At 38.5% G+C, this 19,573-nt stretch overlaps 1 protein-coding gene across 2 annotated transcripts in view; it reads left to right on the forward strand.

Annotated features, from left to right (window-relative positions):
* fndc3b (fibronectin type III domain containing 3B) overlaps positions 1–19,573 on the forward strand; it is a 110,199-nt gene that overhangs the window by 77,844 nt on the left and 12,782 nt on the right. For both annotated transcript variants that reach the window (XM_023352428.1, XM_023352429.1), the window contains 15 exons: positions 7–66; positions 155–293; positions 2,174–2,227; positions 2,426–2,550; positions 2,805–2,979; positions 3,337–3,423; positions 4,762–4,897; positions 5,804–5,875; positions 6,574–6,692; positions 7,054–7,159; positions 8,383–8,555; positions 9,464–9,577; positions 10,927–11,076; positions 12,613–12,893; positions 17,129–17,347. In XM_023352428.1, coding sequence (XP_023208196.1) covers positions 7–66; positions 155–293; positions 2,174–2,227; positions 2,426–2,550; positions 2,805–2,979; positions 3,337–3,423; positions 4,762–4,897; positions 5,804–5,875; positions 6,574–6,692; positions 7,054–7,159; positions 8,383–8,555; positions 9,464–9,577; positions 10,927–11,076; positions 12,613–12,893; positions 17,129–17,347 — 2,010 coding nt within the window. The remainder of the gene's footprint in view (positions 1–6; positions 67–154; positions 294–2,173; positions 2,228–2,425; positions 2,551–2,804; positions 2,980–3,336; positions 3,424–4,761; positions 4,898–5,803; positions 5,876–6,573; positions 6,693–7,053; positions 7,160–8,382; positions 8,556–9,463; positions 9,578–10,926; positions 11,077–12,612; positions 12,894–17,128; positions 17,348–19,573) is intronic.

The raw sequence follows: 19,573 nt of genomic DNA on the forward strand, positions 1-19,573 counted from the left end.
TTTCAGTGGTGAAGAGTTGGAATATCATCTGAAAGATCTAAGGCCAGCGACAGACTACCACGTACGGTAAGGACTCCAGCTTTGCGTCAAGATAGTCGGCTGTATGTCACAGTTGACTGTTGTTCTAAGCTTTGGTGCATCTTGTTGTTTTTAGGGTTTCAGCGTTGTACAACTCGGTTCGAGGCTCTTGTTCAGAGGCCGGCTCGTTTACCACACACTGCAGCGTCCCTGATGTCCCGTTGCCCCCGAAATTCTCTCACCGCACAAAGACGAGCCTCAGTCTACAGTGGAAGGTACAGCAGGATGTCATGTATGCTAACATGGGAGCTTGTGTACTTTCACTTTTACAGAAACACAATTTCAAATGTATCTTCCTCAGATTTCAGTTGTTGCACCAACACAAAGAAATCCATACATATGAAGTGGTATGAAAATGAAATATGGTTCCAAGAAATCCATCCATGTTTGCAGTTTTCCCTGCATTGATTGTGACCAGCAGCTGTTGTGTCATGTCACCTGAGCCTCCTGGCTGCTTTCCTGATTAGCTCTTTTCTTGACCAGCTTGTCAGTCTAGGTGGACAGCAGTGCAGCGGAAGAGTTTTGTTGGTTGCATTAGATTGTATTTAGTGGTTTGAGAATCAAGTGAGAGGAATGGACAATGTAGGCTAATGTGTGCTGTTCTGTCATAAACCCAGATAAAATATGTCAGAGTGGTATAAAGACATTTTACAAGACACTGTATTTTACTGGTCTGCATAACTTTAGAAAACCTAAAATGTGTAATTGCAGACTTTAAAAGTGAACAACGTTTAAAAGAAGAGTTGCCCCTAATATGCAACAACAAATTCTGCCACAATTTGAGAGACAAGAAGCTAAAAGAAGAGAACAGTAAGAAGGGAAGGACTTGAAGAACTGGAAGAAGGATGTATGCCAGAAAAGATAGAAAGGTGGGAGAAAGGAAGGACACAAGGACTGAGAGACAAAAGGAAGAATACAAGGAAGGAAGTAAAAGTGAAAGGAGGGAAGGAAATAAGGAGAAGGAAGGGAGACAACTTTTAAACATCAGGAAAAAGAATAAAGTCTGCAATTACAATTTTTGGTTTTCTAAAGTTATGCAGACCAGTAAAATACAGTGTCTTGTAAAATGTCTTTATACCACTCTGACATATTTTATCTGGGTTTATGACAGAACAGCACACATTAGCCTACATTGTCCATTCCTCTCACTTGATTCTCAAACCACTAAATACAATCTAATGCAACCCTTTTTCCTGTTTAAAAGTTGTCTCCTCTCCTTCTCCTTATTTCCTTCCCTCCTTTCATTTTTCCTTCCTTCCTTGTATTCTTCCTTTTGTCTCTCAGTCCTTGTGTCCTTCCTTTCTCCCACCTTTCTATCTTTTCTGGCATACATCCTTCTTCCAGTTCTTCAAGTCCTTCCCTTCTTACTGTTCTCTTCTTTTAGCTTCTTGTCTCTCAAATTGTGGCAGAATTTGTTGTTACATATTAGGGGCAACTCTTCTTTTAAACGTTGTTCACTTTTAAAACTCATCTTAACATATTTTTATGCCTGGGCCTTTAACACACCTTGAGACTTTTGCTCTTATTTCAGTTTTATTGATTTTATAGTTGTTGTTTTTTTTGTCCTTTCCATATTTTGAATGTTCACTGATTTTACCTGTACAGCAGTTTGTCACAGCTCTTGTTGTAGTAATTGGTAGTTTATGTCATTCCTTATTTCCTTCCTTTCGTCCATAAATATGTTGTTTCATATAATTCTTTCATTTTTAGAGGACAAATGTGTAGGAACCCTGAGTAAACCAGTCTATTCTCCTCCAGACCGACAACACAGTAAAAAAGAAACGGTTTACAGTAATGGCACCTTTTCTTTGCTTGTAATTGTTTATGTTCCAACTAGATTTTATTAGCCCCCATAGCCATTAATCATTAATATCTGCCTTCACCTGCGTATTCACCGACCTCCCCCCATGCCGAGGTAGTTTTTACGCCCCTCTCCTTGCCACTGATAAACAGTGCCATCAATCACCCAGACAGGATATAAGGTCAATCACAAAACCACGGCAGGTATCCTATGAGCCTCATTGTCAGAGTCTTTCATCCTGGGATAAGCTCTCAATCTCTCTTTTCTCCTGTTTCGTCTCTTTGTCATCCACAGCCTCCAGGCGACAACGGATCCAAAATCACAAACTACCTGCTCGAGTGGGATGAGGTTGGTCTGTCCTTACTTTTTACCATTAAAAACAAAAGAATTGAGTGTATATATCTATATATAAGAACACATTTATTGTAAGAGTATCGAAGGTTTCGGAATTACAGCATCAGGACTGTAGAGTCATTATTCGATCAATACTCTACTTTTCTTTTTTTTAATTATTATTTTGTATGTGATCATTTTTGTCCTCTGCAGGGAAAGAAGAACAGTGTTTTCAGAGACTGTTACTTTGGGAACCAGCGACACTGTAAGCTGACACGGCTGCAGCCAGCCTGTGGCTACACATTCAGATTGGCTGCAAATAACGACATCGGCACAAGGTACTGCATCCCGTCACTGAATATAAAGATAATCCTCATACCGTAAATACGCTGAGAATCAAATTAAAGTTCATGAACATATACAATCAATGTATTATTGAAGACCAGGTATCTTCACCTGCATCCTCTTTCGCTTCAGGGTTAAAAAATCCCCATTTCTGTATCTCTTTCCGTTGGCACCGGTGGCGTCATTTGCTTTGGCTTTATAAGTTAAAAAATAAAACAGAGATGTGTTTCTTGTTTCGTGTGTGCAGTGGCTTCAGTACAGAGGTGGTGTTGTATACCACGGGCACTCAGCCCCCTCTGCCCCTCGCGCCACGGCTGGTCAGGGCGGGGGTCTCTTGGGTGAACCTGGAGTGGGTGCGTCCCGAGGGCAGCCCCACCGAAGAGCAGCTCAAATACACACTCGAGATCCAGGAGGACAACAGCGTGAGTGGCAAAAACAAAAACATTGGAATGAAAACCTCAATCTTTTTATAGCAAACAGAAAAGCTGTTTACGTTTTCATCTTTTTGTGTTAAATTGTTCCAAGTCTTATCTGCTTTTTTATACGTGTTACATTCTATTATGCCCCTCAAATCTCTGGGGTAGCGAAAAGGTAAGATTTTTTAGAAAACTATCCATTTTAAAAAGCTTTAACAAAAATATTAAAAACACACAAAGATCTCTCTATATTTTCAAACTTTATCAATCAAACTTTATATTTGTTGCGTTTATTGTGTGCCCCTGCCAATATTACAAAAATGCAAAACCCGCTCAGACAAATATTCTGTGTTTTTCCCACAGGGAACAGATTTTTATCCAAAGTACACTGGAGAAAACTTGACCTGTACTGTACAAGGCCTGAAGAGAAGTACACAGTATAAATTCAGGGTAAGTGAAAACGCAACAAAAATGTGTGCATGTGTCTGCATAAGTTCAAGTAATACTTGTGGACTGTTGATTTTTATGGGTTTTTTTGTTTCATTTCACCATCCAATTCTGGTAATGTTCAGTTGTTGGTGAGTAAAGAAGGGACTGTTTATAGGATGTGTTCACAGAAGTAGTGTGTTTGTACAAATAGGCAATTTCCTCCACAAATGGATAAAGTGCTAAAATAACTTTAAAATGCTTTACTTATTTGCTAAAGTATTATATTTTAAAAGATGTTGACCCTTTTTTTTACAGCGATTTTAGATGAACTGTTTTGAACCGTGATTCTGAATCTGAGGTACAAGTAAGAGGAGGCCGGGTTACTTTTACAGCTACTTATAAGAAATCTTGTAATAAATTATTGTAAAGTAAGTGGGAAATATGTAATTTGCAGATCTCATATGCAAAGTTTTTAAGTTTCAAGCAGGTGTTTCTTTGTTTGCAAGTATCCTTTAAAATCACAAAAAACGGAGCAAAAATGTATCATTAATAGTCTTACATTAACATAACATTGATGTCAATTACGATTGTATTTAAGCTTCTGACTGGGACTGCATAGCAATAATTCTGCCTCCTTATCTGATCAAATTTGTCATTTTTCCAATTAGAATAAAAAGATTTTCCAAACGAAAACTAACCCATCCAATTGTCGTTCACTCAACATCTGTCAATCCAAAACAGAGTGTGTCATTTTGCCGCTAGAAATTGCCTGACGTTTACGAAGGGGAAACAAGACAATTCAGCAGCTTTCTATCAAGTTCCCTAAAAGCCCTGATGAAAACTGTCCATAATGTGGGGATACTGTGAAACATAATGTACCAATGGTACGTCTCTGTAAGTGCGTTTGCATGTCCTTTATGGTGCAATCATCTCCAATAACACTCCCAAATGTGCTTTCATGCAGACGGGTAGATAAGGCTTCTGATGTCTGAGGACACAATGACACGTGGTCACGTGCAAAGAGGCGATTCAGGGCTCTTTTGCACACATCCCCACAGTACTTTTCATCCTGTGTGAATGTGTGGGAATAGAAGAAATTGATTGTCAATTGGAAGGGCTGGTTCAAGTACAGTACAGTAAGGAGATAAAAGCCGAGAAGAGCAGGAAAAAGAAGCAGATTGTACTGGCATCTATTTTTCAGAAGAGTTGCTTTCCCTTTTGATAAGATTCCTCCCTTCGTTTACCCCCTTGACTTGCTTTCTTTGTTCGCTGTCCTTATTTTCATTGTCTAATCGCTTGTTGCCAGGCTTCTCCCTCCTTGTTTTTAACTCTCTGTTCTCTCCATTGTGCTCTGTGCAGCTGATTGCGTCAAACGTGGAAGGAAAAAGCAGCCCCAGTGAAGTGTTGGTTTGCACCACCAATCCAGACAAGCCCGGCCCTCCGTCGACACCCCGGGTCACCGGAGTGACACCTTATGGCTTCAGCGTCACATGGGGTAATTGCTGAACCTGTTTAAACATTCAAACACGTACTTGTACCGTTAGATGGGCATATTGATATATATGAACTGCATGGGTCCAATAGGAATTGCATTTATGCTAAAATGTAACCCAATTAATAATTTATTATTATTATTTTCTGTATAAGGAATAAGACAGTATAACTGTCTAAGAGCAGATGTGTGTCAGCGTTCCTGTTTTGTTGCAACAACTGGCAGTAGGGTTTTACATTACCCAGCAGTCTAATGTTTGTGTCTAACAATGTGGGAGAGAATGGAAACAGCAAAAAATCTCACTTTTCAACATCAAAAGTTGCCATTTTCTTTCCAGAAACTCTTTATGTTGACAAGTTTGCTGGAGTTACGTGTGGTCGCATGAGCCAGGTTGTGTAGTCGTCCCTCAGACTTTATCTCGTTTTAAGGTACATCTGTTCAACATGTACCTTAAAAAAGACACAACAATCCTTTTTTTGTTGTTTACATTAGACACTGAAGTTCACTGAAGTTCTAGATGGCATGTCATAGCTATAAAGGCTTTTTTGTGTCAAATATTCCATATGTGTTTTTAAAAAAAAAAAAAAAAAAAAGGGTCCGAATTGTGAATTTGATTCATTCGTATTTTGAAATTTTAATTGCTTATGGTTTTTCTAATCTAAAATATGATTATATAGATGAACAGACATATGCTTCAAACAGAGCTATTTAGTGCGGGTTTCTATGTCTTCATGCCCTTTTGGTAAGTTTTTGTAGCCATTCTCATCTCTAATGTGTTTGTGGCTACAAAGAGGATAAATTATATTTCTCATGACATATCTTTACTTTTGTCTTGTATTGAATGCAATATGTACTATGATCCAGTGAATTCCATGATAACTAAAAACTATTTATTAATTGCTCTTACAGATCCACCCTTGGACAACGGGGGCTCAGAGGCCCTCACTTACCTCCTCGAGATTTCTGAAGGATGCTCCGAAGGTATGTGTAACACATAAGACAAACCACTGTTTATTTTTGATCATTTTCTAAATCTATGTATTTGGATGTATTATTCACTTTATAAAATTTTAATTTTTTATTCCACCCACAAATACCATCGGTGTACCGCAGTGTTGACTGTTCAGCAGGAGTTCAGCAATCCTCTAGGTTAAGTCAGTCTGAACTTCAAGGAAATCAATAGAATATTAGACATAAAGGCATTATTTCCATTTAAGTAGAACGTTGGATGAAAACTGTAAATTCATAAAATCAGAAAGAATTAAATGAGTTTTAAATAGAAGCAGATTTTGAGAATCCATTAATTAAATAATTAAGAGAAAACTGATCAGTAAACATGCGACTGCTACCTCCAGTTAATGTGAAAAATTATATTTAATTAGCTCAGTTTACAGGAAAGATGTTATGCGTTTCAATACTTTATTTTTTTTTTTAAAAAAAGCTACCTTTCACAGGCATGTCACAGCAAGCACTTCCCATTAACAATTAAAAAATCGACACGAAAAAAGAAAACATCGTGTAGGCATAGGCAGGATAATGTGACGTTGGGACATTATCTGTGGTCTGACTACAAAGACGGGTACAAAACAGCAGGGGATTAATTGTGCGCAATCTTGCGCATGAATGTGACAAGTGTTGTAATTATGTGTTCTGCGCTGTGTGTGTTTGATGCTGAGCAGCGAGCCAGTGGGAGGTGGCGTACAGCGGCCCTGCAACAGAATGCGTGTGTGAGCGGCTGACACCGGGAACCGTTTACCACCTACGTGTATGTAGCATCACCACGGGAGGACACAGCCCGGTAAGACACACACACACACACCCCACACACACACACCCCACACACACACACACACACACACACACACACACACACACACACACACACACACACACACACACACACACACACACAGAGCACTTCACTGCAGTGACTGATCAACTTTGGATTGTTATGGTCACTACTAGATTCAAAACACAATTGAGGCCTAAATGCATAAAATCCAGGGCCCACGTTGGCTAAAAATTAGCTTTTTTTAAATTATTATTATTTTTTAGAATTATGCCAACATATTTACAAGCAATCCTTTCACATCACTGTCTTAGCAGTAAAATCAGATATTTTTCATATGATATTAATTTCTTCTTTTTTTCTTTGACAGTGCACTGTTTGTGTTCCGGTCCGTACATCAAGTGTCCCACCAGGACCCTGTCAGCCGCCGCGGATCGTTGGGAAAGCCAAACACAAGGAGGTCCAGTTAGAATGGGGTGAGTCTAGACTGACACGTACGCGGCGTTTAGCTTTATTTATGCTTTTCACAAAAAGCAATGAAATTGCCTTCTGGCTGCCAAATGTGTTCTGCTGGCCAGCTCTAATATGAACTAAGTCAACCCCTTTTTAGCCTAATCGAGCTCCTATTTTGCTCATTAAATGCCTAACCCTCCCCTCATATCCAGACTAACTCTGGTAATGCTGGCCAATTATCGCAGATTAGTGCCGCTATCTGTTGGCAGCCAAAGAGGCTTGTAGCGTGCAGTGCTGAGGAAGTTCTTTCTTTAACCAGTCTGACACAGCTGGTCACATCTCTAATCAGTTCAGATGCAGGCAGTGCTGCCGCAATTACTGGTTGAATTGAAGGTCAGAAATAATGCACCGAAGGGTATTCCCCTGGGGCCTGATCATTGGCCGCTTTCATCCCTGTGCAAGCAAACTGAAGCAGATGGCGCCTGGAAAAAAAAACTGCTGATCACTCAGCTACACCGATACAAGCAATCATAATCTTAAATGACCCAATGAGTGTTCAATTAAAACCCTGAACATGCCACAGTACGGTGCTTTACAGAAGTATTCCCATCCCCTGAACTTAACAAATTTTCAGATTACTACCACAAACTTCCATTAAGTTAAGGGACGAGGATACATGGTCTACAAATGTTTGTTAGAAATACAAATTGTTCCTTTTACTTAAAAAAAAAAAATCCAAAGCAATCACAATATTTTCTGGACTGTAAATTTCTCCGGAATATAAGTCCCATCAGTCCAAAGAAGGCATAGACTTTTATCTTTCCAAACATTTTCTTTCTGTCCAGGCTATTTTGCAAAAAATAGAAAATAAATTCAGCCATAATACATGTGCAGAACTGGTTGACACCAAAATATCTTGTACCTGTAGCTGCAGCTGAAGGTGAAAGGAATGACTGAATAAAAATTATTGTATTGGAGGCTAAATACAAATCTGTGTAATACTTTTCAGATTTTCATTTGTATATAAAGCTTTTAAGCCATTTTCTTACTATTATTTCACTTCAAAGTTATGTACCATTTGTCCTAAAATTCCAATAAGATACATTAAAGTTTGTGAAAGGGTTATAAATACTCTTGCAAGGCACAATATATGTACTTTCTTCAAGGATTACTTCATATTGACTCAATTTGATTATATTTAAAAATGCTTCTTTTGTCTCTGATTCGTCCTGTGATATGATTCTAGATTCCCCTGCCTGTGAGGGAGTGTGTGAAGAGTGTGTGTACAGCCTGGAGATGAGTGAGGGAGAAGCAAAGCCAGCAGAAGTGTACCATGGCTCGGAGCTGCAGTGCACGGTTGCTAGTTTGCTTCCTGGTGCAACGTACAGCTTCCGGCTAAGGGCAACCAACGAGGCCGGGGTGAGAAATTCACTTGCTTATTGCTTATGTTAGCAGCAACATAAGCAATAATATAGTAGTACACATTACATTTCTATGAAACAGGGACCTCCAAGGCAGTTTCATGTATGATTTTTATGCATTTTATGGCTCTTTTTATTATCTCCACTTAGTCTATTCAGCACACTGGATCAATTATAGCTTATGAAATAATAAGGAAACATGCCAGAGAAGCAGGGTTTCATGTAATTAGGTCCTACTCTCCTACCCAGATTACCCAGTGTTGTTCTTAGAAACTTATCAGTTCCACAGGGCGACTATAAGGCCTGATTGATCATCTATTGACTCAAAGGTTGAATTTGTTCTATTATCTGCAGCCTTTACAATCTTGCAAGCTATTTTTGTCTTCAGTCCAGCTAAATAACACTTGTTTAGAGTTGCGTATGTTACATGACCTTTTGAAAAAAAAAAAAAGAGTTATTTCTTTTCAACCTAATAACAAGAAAAATATGGCAAAATAACACTGGTACTTTTAGTATCATCCTGTTGTCAGTTATTTTATGAAAAAAGGAAAACAGCTAAAACCTGCATTTGTTATTATCTCTGTATTGAAACACATTAGTTGAAGTTTTAGCCAAAGTTAGAGCTATTGCAGAAAGTTCAAATTGCAGGCCATTGGACAAGTACATCAAAACACATTAACAGATTTACAGATTTGAAGTGAACTGTGAGTCTTTTGTCAAACTTGTGTTACATCAGTTTTGAAAATGTTCAGTATAGCAGTGTGTAAATGACAAAAATGTTTACGTTTTAGATACTTGAAATAGAAAACATTTTACTCTTTTGATCCAAAATGGAAAAAAGTATAAAAACAATAATTGATTATACATTTAAAAATATATATATTTTTGTTGGCATGTGTCTTTTAGTTCGGGCCATATTCTGAGCTGACAGAAGTGACGACCGCAGCTGGACCTCCTGGTCAGTGTGGGGCGCCACTCATCACGCTCACAAGTAACACCTGTGTGACGCTCGACTGGGAGGTGAGGAAAATGCAACCACAGAACTTAATATGCTAAGAAGAACCAACCAGAAGATTGGTTTCCTCAAGATTTCTAAAGATAATTGGAGTATCTTTCTTATATATATCTGCTCAGCTAAAGTGAAGTATCCAGAATTCTCCTTTTGCTTTGACTTTCAGCCCTTTTTTATTGATTTTTCTCAAGAATGCAGGAAATGTATCAGAAGCAGCCAAGTATGAAATTGCAACAAGGATTACCCAGCAGTTCTTCCATCATAATCAGACTTTTTTTTTCACTGTCTCACCTCAAAGACACAAAATAGATGGAGAGAGAGTGGATTAGTAGGTCAGCAGCATTAAATGAACTCAGAATTTTTATGGTAATATAATTCAAAACTCAAATGAACCTTTTAAAAATGTTTCTTATGTATTCAGATATCAAATATATATTTAGTGTTGTTTAAGTTAATATTAATGTATTGATATAATCTCACCGTGTCCATAACCTGATCCATTTTTTTTTTTTACCAAAGCAAAACATATTGGGAATATCAACAGACAAGACTAATTTTGACAACTTTGATACATTGATACATACAAAGTTAAATAAAAGTAACTTTGGCTCCAGTACGCAACCATGTGGAATTTTTAATTGGGATCTTTAATTGTTCAGATTTGTCATTTATTACTTCCTGAAATCTTACAAGTTGTGAACAAAATTCTGCATTTAAATTTATTTTAAATAGTTTTGTTTGACTCAGAAGTGTTGCATGTAATATAATAAAAATGTACACTGTGACGTCATTATGCTGTTTTATTCCAGACAAAATGAATAACCACAAACTCTCTTCTGAGTACCAGAAGAAGAAATAACAAAAAGCTGTTTAAAGCCACAAAAGGTCATTGCTTACTAACCTGGCCTGTTACTGAGTGCTGTCTGAAGACTTTTTATACAACATTTTAGATTCATGTGATGTCATATTCAAATATTTTTTGAAAAAAATGTTTTCGGTGTTCAGAAATTGTAAGTCATAATTGTTGGAATTGACAAAAATAATGAAAAATGTGTTATTGGACTTAAATATAATGAAGCTATGCAATACCCAAGTGTGAATTACTGGGAAAAAAATAAACTTTTCAGTTTTATTTATTTATTCAAATAAATGCAAATGTACTTCCTGGACTCAGAAAACACCCTCTGTTTTTATTGAAAATAACTAACCTTGTCTCTTATATCCACTGAATCTTATAAACAAAAGGTTAATTTGACTTGAAAAATCACACCACTCATACCATGCGTCAGATCTGAATAGGTTAATGTCAGGTTTCCAGAAGTTCTATAAGCTGAACGCGTGTTTCTGTGTGCTGCAGAGCCCCGAGGGTTCGGGGACAGACATCTCAGAGTATCGACTGGAGTGGGCGAAGGAGGACGAACCCTGGGAGCTCATTTACTGCGGCTCTGCCACACAGTGCGAACTGTCAGAGCTGACGCCTGCTACGGATTACTGCTGCAGGCTACAGGTAACAGAAAGCGAAAACTGCACTTGCATAGTAGATCTGTGGACACAACAGAAACACAAAGAGGCACGGGCAAAGGCGAGATCAAAGAGGGAACCGCGCAGACGCTTTCTCTGGACATAATTGCAGAAACCTGCACAGCATGAAAACCCTGAAGGAGCTTCAAAAGCATAAACACAAATAGAGACAGGAGACCAGAGATAATGGGCAATTCAATTTGTGCTGCAATTCTTAATCTGGTGTATAAATGGTCACAGTGTGGTTCTTTCTCATATTCTGTGAGTGTGTATTTATCTGACAAGCTCACAAAAACACACAAGCACCTACACAGGCCTCTGTAGCTTTGAATCCAATAACGGCATGTTTTATGGCTCCCTTCTTTATTGGCTCATTTATATCACTGGGACATCACAAGGTCAGCTGGCAGTCAGCATCACTGCCTGTGTGCTCATGTGATGTCGTAGTGAGTTTCTGTGCATTACAGTGTGCTTTGCGCTAACTTGTTCCACTTTTTGGTTTCTCAAGAGAACATGCAAGAAAGAATCATGACAGACTCTAAACTCAGTTGATCTTACATGGGACATGGTGTTCAATCTTTATGTGAGCAATAAAGGAACAGTCAGCAAAAATGAGTAAACTCTCACTTCTTTAAAGTCTCTTCTTTTCCTATTTGACACGTAAATTGACTTACTCGTTTTCAGCTAAGTTATGGTGGGAAACTCAGTCTTTTCAAGCTTTTCACGTTGCTACTTATTGCTTCACTATGTAGCATATTGCAAAAGGCTTGACATCTTTTTTTTCATTTTGTTTTGAAACAAAAGTCTGAAAAAAATGTGACATGCACTTCCATCACTTCCCAAAAAAACCAAAACGATTGTTGCAAATTTTACAATACTTCTTATCTTTCTCCTGAAAACTTATCTATTTTCTAGTAGTTGTTTGCAGATTTTTTGTTGTTTTTAAAGAATAAAAAAACAACAACAACATGTATGTATTTCCGTCCACTTCACAAATGCACCTCTTTCTAGTGGTCTATCACATAGTATCTCAATATTTACATGGTAAAAGCACAAGAGCTATGTATGCAAACATTACCTCTGCTGGTCTTTGTTTGTTTATTTTTTGTTTTAACTTTAAGGACTTTTAAGATTTAACCAGAAAAAATATATATCAAAATAAAATAGAAACATTTTGCCCTGTTTCAGCCAGCCAATTTCTTTTTGCTTAAACTTGTTTGAGACCATTAGCTGGACTATAACAAGCCTCTGCAGGAAAATCCAGGCAATTATAAATTAATGTTAGACACCTCTGTAATTACAAATAAGCTGTTTGATCATCTGAATTCATCCAGCTGCTCACTTTAAAGACATCTTCAAGACATTTTTGACATTCTTCTGGTCTTTGCCAGTGATAGCAGTGTTCTTAAAATATCACCTTTAACAACTTTTCTCATTAGTAACAGTCATCTCTCACTCACAGATATTCCCTTTATGGTGTTCATCTCTCTCATCTTCCTGTGCTTCTCTGTGTTTTGCTCAGGCGGTGAACCAGGCTGGCGCTGGTCCATACAGTGAGAGGGCGAGTTTCCAGACACCGGCGACGCATCCCGACCAGGTCTCGACCCTCACTCTCCTGGACCTCCCGGCGTCCTCCGAGGCGGGTTACTCCTCGTCTACTTGCCTCCTCTTGAAGTGGGAAAAGCCAAGCAGCAACGGTTCGGAGATCTCCTCCTATATCATCTCTGTAGACGACCAAACTGTCACCGTGGAATCGGGGACGAGTCACCTCATCACAGGCCTGCAGCCAGACACTGAATACAGGTAACCATTCGCTCCAGACATGATGCTGCAGAGCCCTGATCTCAAGTAGAGTTAGCACATTCATGAGTTGTCAAGTTTGTCATGAATTTTAAACTTAAAAAATATTGTTTTTAGTCTTATATTTTTTTTTTGGATTATTTCTGCCTTATTTTGGTTTGTACAGATCTGATTAACCCCAACATAATCCTGGCTACTACAATTTTTTATTTTTTTATTTTTTTGAAATGTTGAAAAACTCCACGATGCCATTTAAATCACACAAATGCACTACTGCTGCTGCTAAATTTCCATATGCAAATTTGCTTCTCAGATATTACAGCAATGATGCAGTAATGGCTTTGTGTAATCTCACGCTGTGCTATGTGGACACTCTGTCTGTGCCAAAGAATATCCAGTGTCATTCACTAGTGATGTTGCTCCAGAAAGGAGAATTCAATCTGTCTTCTAATTAAATTAAGCTAATATTTATTTGGAGACACTTGTAGCATAGAGCATTTACCTTTCTTTCCCAGATGGCCAGGCAATCGAAGCATTTATCACAATTACACACTCTGAACAAAGGCATGAGAAGTGACTTGCATACCTCGGATATATGACAGGACTTGATGTTTCACAAAAATAGATATGCCTAAAATGCATTATTAGATATGCTAAAATTAATTTTGAGATCAGAAACGGTGTGAAGGGAGCTCTTAGAAATCAAACTAAGCACATCTCTCTCTTGCGCCACCAAATAGTGATTGTTGCGTGTGTGGACAGTTATAGCAATCAAGAGACTTAAAGAACAATCTTTCCTTTTTCATGCGAACACTAATAACAGGATCTGGTATGTGGCGATTATGCAACACTGCCAGATTGATACATGAACATGTCATAAAGCTTGTAGAAGTCTTTTTGGAAGCCCGTTACTTGTTACATTACTTTGCATTTGGGTTAATGATTTGTAAACCATCTGCTATTATATTTAATTGGATACTGTAGGGGGTATTTATAGACAGAATTTGAAGGTTGGCTCTTTGGTATTTTCATGAACTGTGATATGACACCTCTTGTAACCAAGTAGCAGTAAACAGGTACTTAGTCATCTGTATTGCCAGCCAATGTTGTGATCCTTCTGTGCCCCCCCTTTCCCCTCCCTACCCGATGTACACATGCATCAGCCATAGCATTATGCCCACTGACAAGTAAGACTACTCATCTCTTCACAGAAAGCCTGTGACATGGCAGCACTTGTTCCTTACAAAAGTAATTTGTTCCTTAAAAGGAGTATTGTAAAACAACAACAACAAAAAAAAACTGGTAAACACTTCAAAACTGTCTATCAAAGGAATAGAAATGTCCACACAGCTGTGATAGTTAAAGAATCAGAAAACTCCACAACATCCTCACACCTTAACCTGTCAAAGCAATTTGTTGCAAAGCGTTTGGTAAGATCTAATGACTGGTCATTGTGTGAAAGCTGTGTGTTTTTGTGCACGCACATATAATTGTGGTGGCAGTTCTTAGAATTGTAATAAAAAACAAACAACAAAACAAAACAAAAACCTGAGAAATAATGCTACAATGAGGTGGGGAAGAGTGAAGAGGTAGGATAATCACACACCCCACTGTTTTCACTCGGAGGTTGTTTTTGTCCCCATGTACCACTGATCTCTTGCATAAGGGCTGCCGCTGAGCCAGAACACAGCGCATGTGTCTATTTGAGGGTGAGTGTACCTGTGAGTTGTTTTCTGGAGGCCTACAGATTGTAACTCTTGTTGTTGCAGACACTGATTGTGTAGGTGCTTCATATTTTATTTGTATGGCCTTGCGAAGCGCCACAATAAATGCTTTCTCTGACAACATTGGGGGTCTCCTATGACCATATTATGGGGTTCTCTCTTCTACCTTTGTCAAACAAACAGTTCAGATTTCCAGGACAAAGCTCTTCTATTATTATTTTAAAGTTTTGTTGCTTTAACAGACGGCACTTTTATGATTAATCAGCTTTTAAGCAGAAAGCAGGCAGAACTTCCACTGTTTTGATGATTGCGTAATTTACATCAAGAAGATAATGTGACCACAGTACTAATGTAATTTATCATAGAAAAAAAAAAATTCAGTCTTTGACATAAGAGGTTCCTATTTTAATTTCACGCTACATGACATTTTAACACAGCAATTTTTAAAATCCCCACAGCAACTTGAACCAGACAGAAAGTCAAATAATTTCTCTGTTTATTTTCCACTGTCTTATTGCACTAACAAGGTCGTTTTGGATAGTGTACAAATCATTGTCTGTAAAAAAAACAAAACAAACTTATTTGTTGAGGCATGCAATTGTTGGTGCAAAGAGCAATTTTTTGTTGTTGGTTCTGAGCAAATTTATTGGAAAAGACTGGTCATTACTAGTTTTTCCGTACCTTGGCCGTAAAGATTTAAACCTCTAAACATCAGGTGTGGAAGCCCCCGGGTCTTAGGTGTTCTCTCGTTGTTTCGTCTTCTTCCTCACAACCTCTCATCACAGTTTATCCTTGTGCTTAACAGCCCAGTGGATGAATAAATGTTGCCCTTTTTCCTTCTACTTGACTTAGCTGCAAGAAAAGGTTACTGTTATGAAAAATCAACAGTTAAATGTCAGAACCTATATGCCCTCTAGCACAGGTGCTAATCAGCTGATCAGACATCGCAGGACGAAGACTGAGGAAACCAGGGGGGGATTCTTAGAAGTGAGGCGCAGAGGAGTTTGAAGAAGGGAAATCTATTTCTTGGTTCTTTTTAATTAGCTGTGATTAGGTGCATCTATGTGCTCTTAGATGCTGGCAGTTTTTTTTTTGTTTGTTTGTTTTTTTTTAAGAAAGGCACGTCTCTGTCTAAACAATCTTGATGATTACATTACACAAATTCTCTGTAACATCTAAAATAAAAAATAAAAATTTGTCCTTTTCCTCATGTAATGTATTGCCCATCTTTTTTTTCTTTTGATGACATTTATAGAAGGAAAGTGGCCAGAAATGGTTGGCACATTTGGGTTTCATGTTGGAGAGTGCATTAAGTTGTACTAGGAGGCTGATAATGGGCGAAAACCTCTTCACAGAAACTTTACCTCGCCATTAGTCAAATAGGCCTGCAGGTACTCCTGAGAGCTTACAGGGTTAGGTTAGCTGGTTCATACATTTCCCAACGTTTCCATGTGCAACTGCTGTAAACCTATAGTCTCAAGATATTTTTATGTATCTATTAACATTTTAATGTCATTTTTTTATTGGGGAAGTCCCTATTAGAATATTTTTCCCCCATTACAAAATCACATAATTTCAAGACATATTTCCAGACATTAATTCTAGGCCCATACGATACAAATTAGTTTATCAAAACAGTTTATATACATGGTTACTTAGAAGCTTTACAGTGCAATAAAGCTTCTAAGTAACCATGATTGTACAAATGTAACTAACAACTTCGGTTCTTCTCCTGCTGTTGTGTGGGGCGACTGTGGCTCTATGGTAGAGTAGTCGTCTTGCGATCGGAAGGTTGTAGGTTCGATTCCAGCTTCCTCCTGCCACATGTCGGAGGAAGTGGCAGTTAAGTGCCTTGCCTGGGCAAGGCACTTAACCCCAAATTGCCTACCGATCTGCGTATCAGTGTATAAATGTGTGTGTGTTTGTGAGTGCGACTGGGTGAATGTGACTCTAGTGTAAAGCGCTTTGAGTGGTCAAAATGACTGGAAAAGCGCTATATAAGTTCAGTCCATTTACCATTTTACCATTTATGCAGATCAGGTTTGCTGAAGTGCTAGGCTAATGTTAGCATCTTTGCTCTCTGTTTTGATATGACTCGTTGATAACTTGATTCGCAACATATTTCCATGCATTTCTAGTTCATCGTATGCAAGCAAACCTTACAGTAAACGTCGTGTACTTGCTTCAAAAACTTGTTGCTTTGTGTTGAACGCCATACATTTTGTTGCTTTATGTTTCAGCTGCTTTCTGCACAGGCAATTGACAGAAATTTCAACAGCCAGTACAGTAAATGTGCCATTCATTGATCAACAACATAATGTGCACATGAAAATAGCACATGATTAATAGCCAGTAGTTGGCTATTGATCATAGTCACTGATTTCACACCAGATCTGGACAATAATACTGTATTTATCTCATTGAGTCCCCTGTAAGTTACCTAACAGTAAATTTCCATTGACAGCTTTTACAGTACATGATAACATCTCTCACCAACTCATTATTACCTTTCAGTCTGCAGATTCAAGCAGTGAACGCCATTGGCTTTGGTCCTCTGAGTCCGTTGCTGGTAGCGAGGACCCGCCCCCTTCCTCCGGCCCCGCCCCCACTCGAATGCTCCGCCGCAGGCCCTCAGAGCCTGAAGCTCAAGTGGGGCGAGAATGCCGGACACACACGCACCCTCCTCTCTGAAGACGTGGTCTACACACTACAAATGGAAGACAAGAACCACAGGTGGAGTGCACAAATCTACCCCTACACACGCCCGTGCGCAAACACACGGATTTATACCTGTGTTCGAAGTGATAACTTTTTTCAGTCAGCTTAATCCACAAATATTATTTGTATTTGAGAAACTCATCAGTTAAAGGACGTGGGAATCTGATTGTTCTTTAAGTTCTGATATTCGCTTTTCTTGTGCTTTGTGAATTACTTTCATTTTTTTGTTGTTGCTTACGGCATTTATATATCATTCATGACAAGCGATTTCAGAGAAATTGATGTTTTCCTTGTTTTTTGGCCACACTGCACGCTCATTTTCTCCTCACCCCAGAGCTATCCAACACAGTAAATCAAGACCTTGGTCAATACAGCAGACAGAATCACAGCAGGTTGAGGAGGCTGAGGGAAAGTGAGTGTGCACGTGTAGTCTGAGGTACTCTTGCGGATGCGTGAGTGTTTGTGGGCCGGGGTGTGTGTGTGTGTGTGTGTGTGTATGGCCACTAACTACATGTACTGAGGAGTAATCATGTTGAGGGCATTTGTGACCAGCTGGAAAACAGCCTCCAGTAATCAACCCTCCATTTAACCAACTGGCTAGACACAGGTGAGACAGAAAAAAACAAAGACAGAGATTATTAGCTGACTGAACAGGAGGGGAGAGTGTTAGAAACTTCTACCTCTCAGGATTACCGTGGCTGGCATTGCGTTGGCACCCAGGTATCTTGGCAACCCTGGAATGGGACAGAAGCGCAGATGGCAACAGATGGGCACATATAGAACTGGCTGTGATCTGTTCACCTCTGCACAACACACACTTTTGCATATAAATGACAGAACAAGCAATACAAACATGCAACGTCACATTTGCCGTCTAAATGAAAGCTGCGTTAACTGCCCAGATTGTTCTATTTACCCTTTTCTGACTATATTGGTGACTGTGTGTCTAAAAGGGCGTCAAACCCCGTGTTGAACTCTGTCTGTGTGCATAATTATTTGTACCGCTTAAATATGCTTAAACAAGTTAACATTTTTATAACAAGTAAAAATGTTATTGTAATCAACAAAATCTCCCTTCTTCTGCCTTTTGGTCAGCATATCCAGAATCGATTTAATATTAGCAAGTAATTCTTTGTTTTTAGAAACTCTTACATTTGTCAAAAACATAAAGTGAGATAAAATTGTGTTTTTGTTGCCCAGCGAATATAGATGAAATACCAACCTGCCTAGAAAACGAGTGCAATTCTTCTTCTTTTTTTATGGTATTTAAATTTTTTTAATTATTTATCAGCCATTAAAACCTAAAATTTTGTGTGAATGACAGGAGATATTTTGTACGAAATTTTGAATTTGGGGTTTTCAGATTAAGTTAGCTCTTTCACATCCTTCTTTGTTCCCCAATCACATTGCGTCAAAATGAACTGTCATGATTGTTTTATTTTTTTAATCAATAAGGCAACCAGATGCAAGATTCTCATTGTGGCCAAGTGACAAAACAAGAAGGTTTTGAAAGCTTAAACATGCGGAGCTTTGCAAACAAATATCTTGAATATCCAGCCGCAGTTTCTCCAAATATGATTTGGGCTTTTACATTGATCATTTTGACTTTGGCTGTCCTCTATAATGTCTTTAGTTGTTTCTCTGATTGTCCTCTGATCTAATTCCTACTTATGAATCTCATTTTATCTGTTAGTATGCTTACAATATCAGAACCTCGGGAGACATTAGAATCTGTTTTCCTATCTGTCTCTCAGCATATTTTTCCCTTGTGCATCCAGGCATATTTATTTTTTTGACTGTATCAGGCAAAACAAAATAGTTTTGTCATATTCACAATATTTACTTCTCTCTTTATTTTTCTCTTCCTTCCAATTGCCTTTCCAATTCTTTTTCTTGTTTTTTTTTATTTTTGTGTACTTTTATATTTCCTTCCAGTGTCCAGTTAATTCCTTCCATTACTGCATGTTCCCTCATTTTCGCAATTCTGTTGTGTTTTCTCTTTATAAGAACTTCTCTGTTCCCATTTTCCATATCCTGCGTTACCCCAAAGGCCTTTTGTCGGGGACATTACGGGTTGAAAGGATGAGACGGTAATGGGTTGTTTTACAGTTCAGAGGAGGATTAAACCATCTAACACAGGATTCTTAAGAAGAATGTAGGTGGACAAAACACTGCTTCAGCTGCGTCTGTGTTTGAACCGTCCATGTTTTTATCTATTGCCAGGATTTATCTAAAGGTTTC

Source organism: Xiphophorus maculatus, chromosome 19, assembly GCF_002775205.1.
Source record: "Xiphophorus maculatus strain JP 163 A chromosome 19, X_maculatus-5.0-male, whole genome shotgun sequence".
NCBI classification, from domain to species: Eukaryota; Metazoa; Chordata; class Actinopteri; order Cyprinodontiformes; family Poeciliidae; genus Xiphophorus; species Xiphophorus maculatus.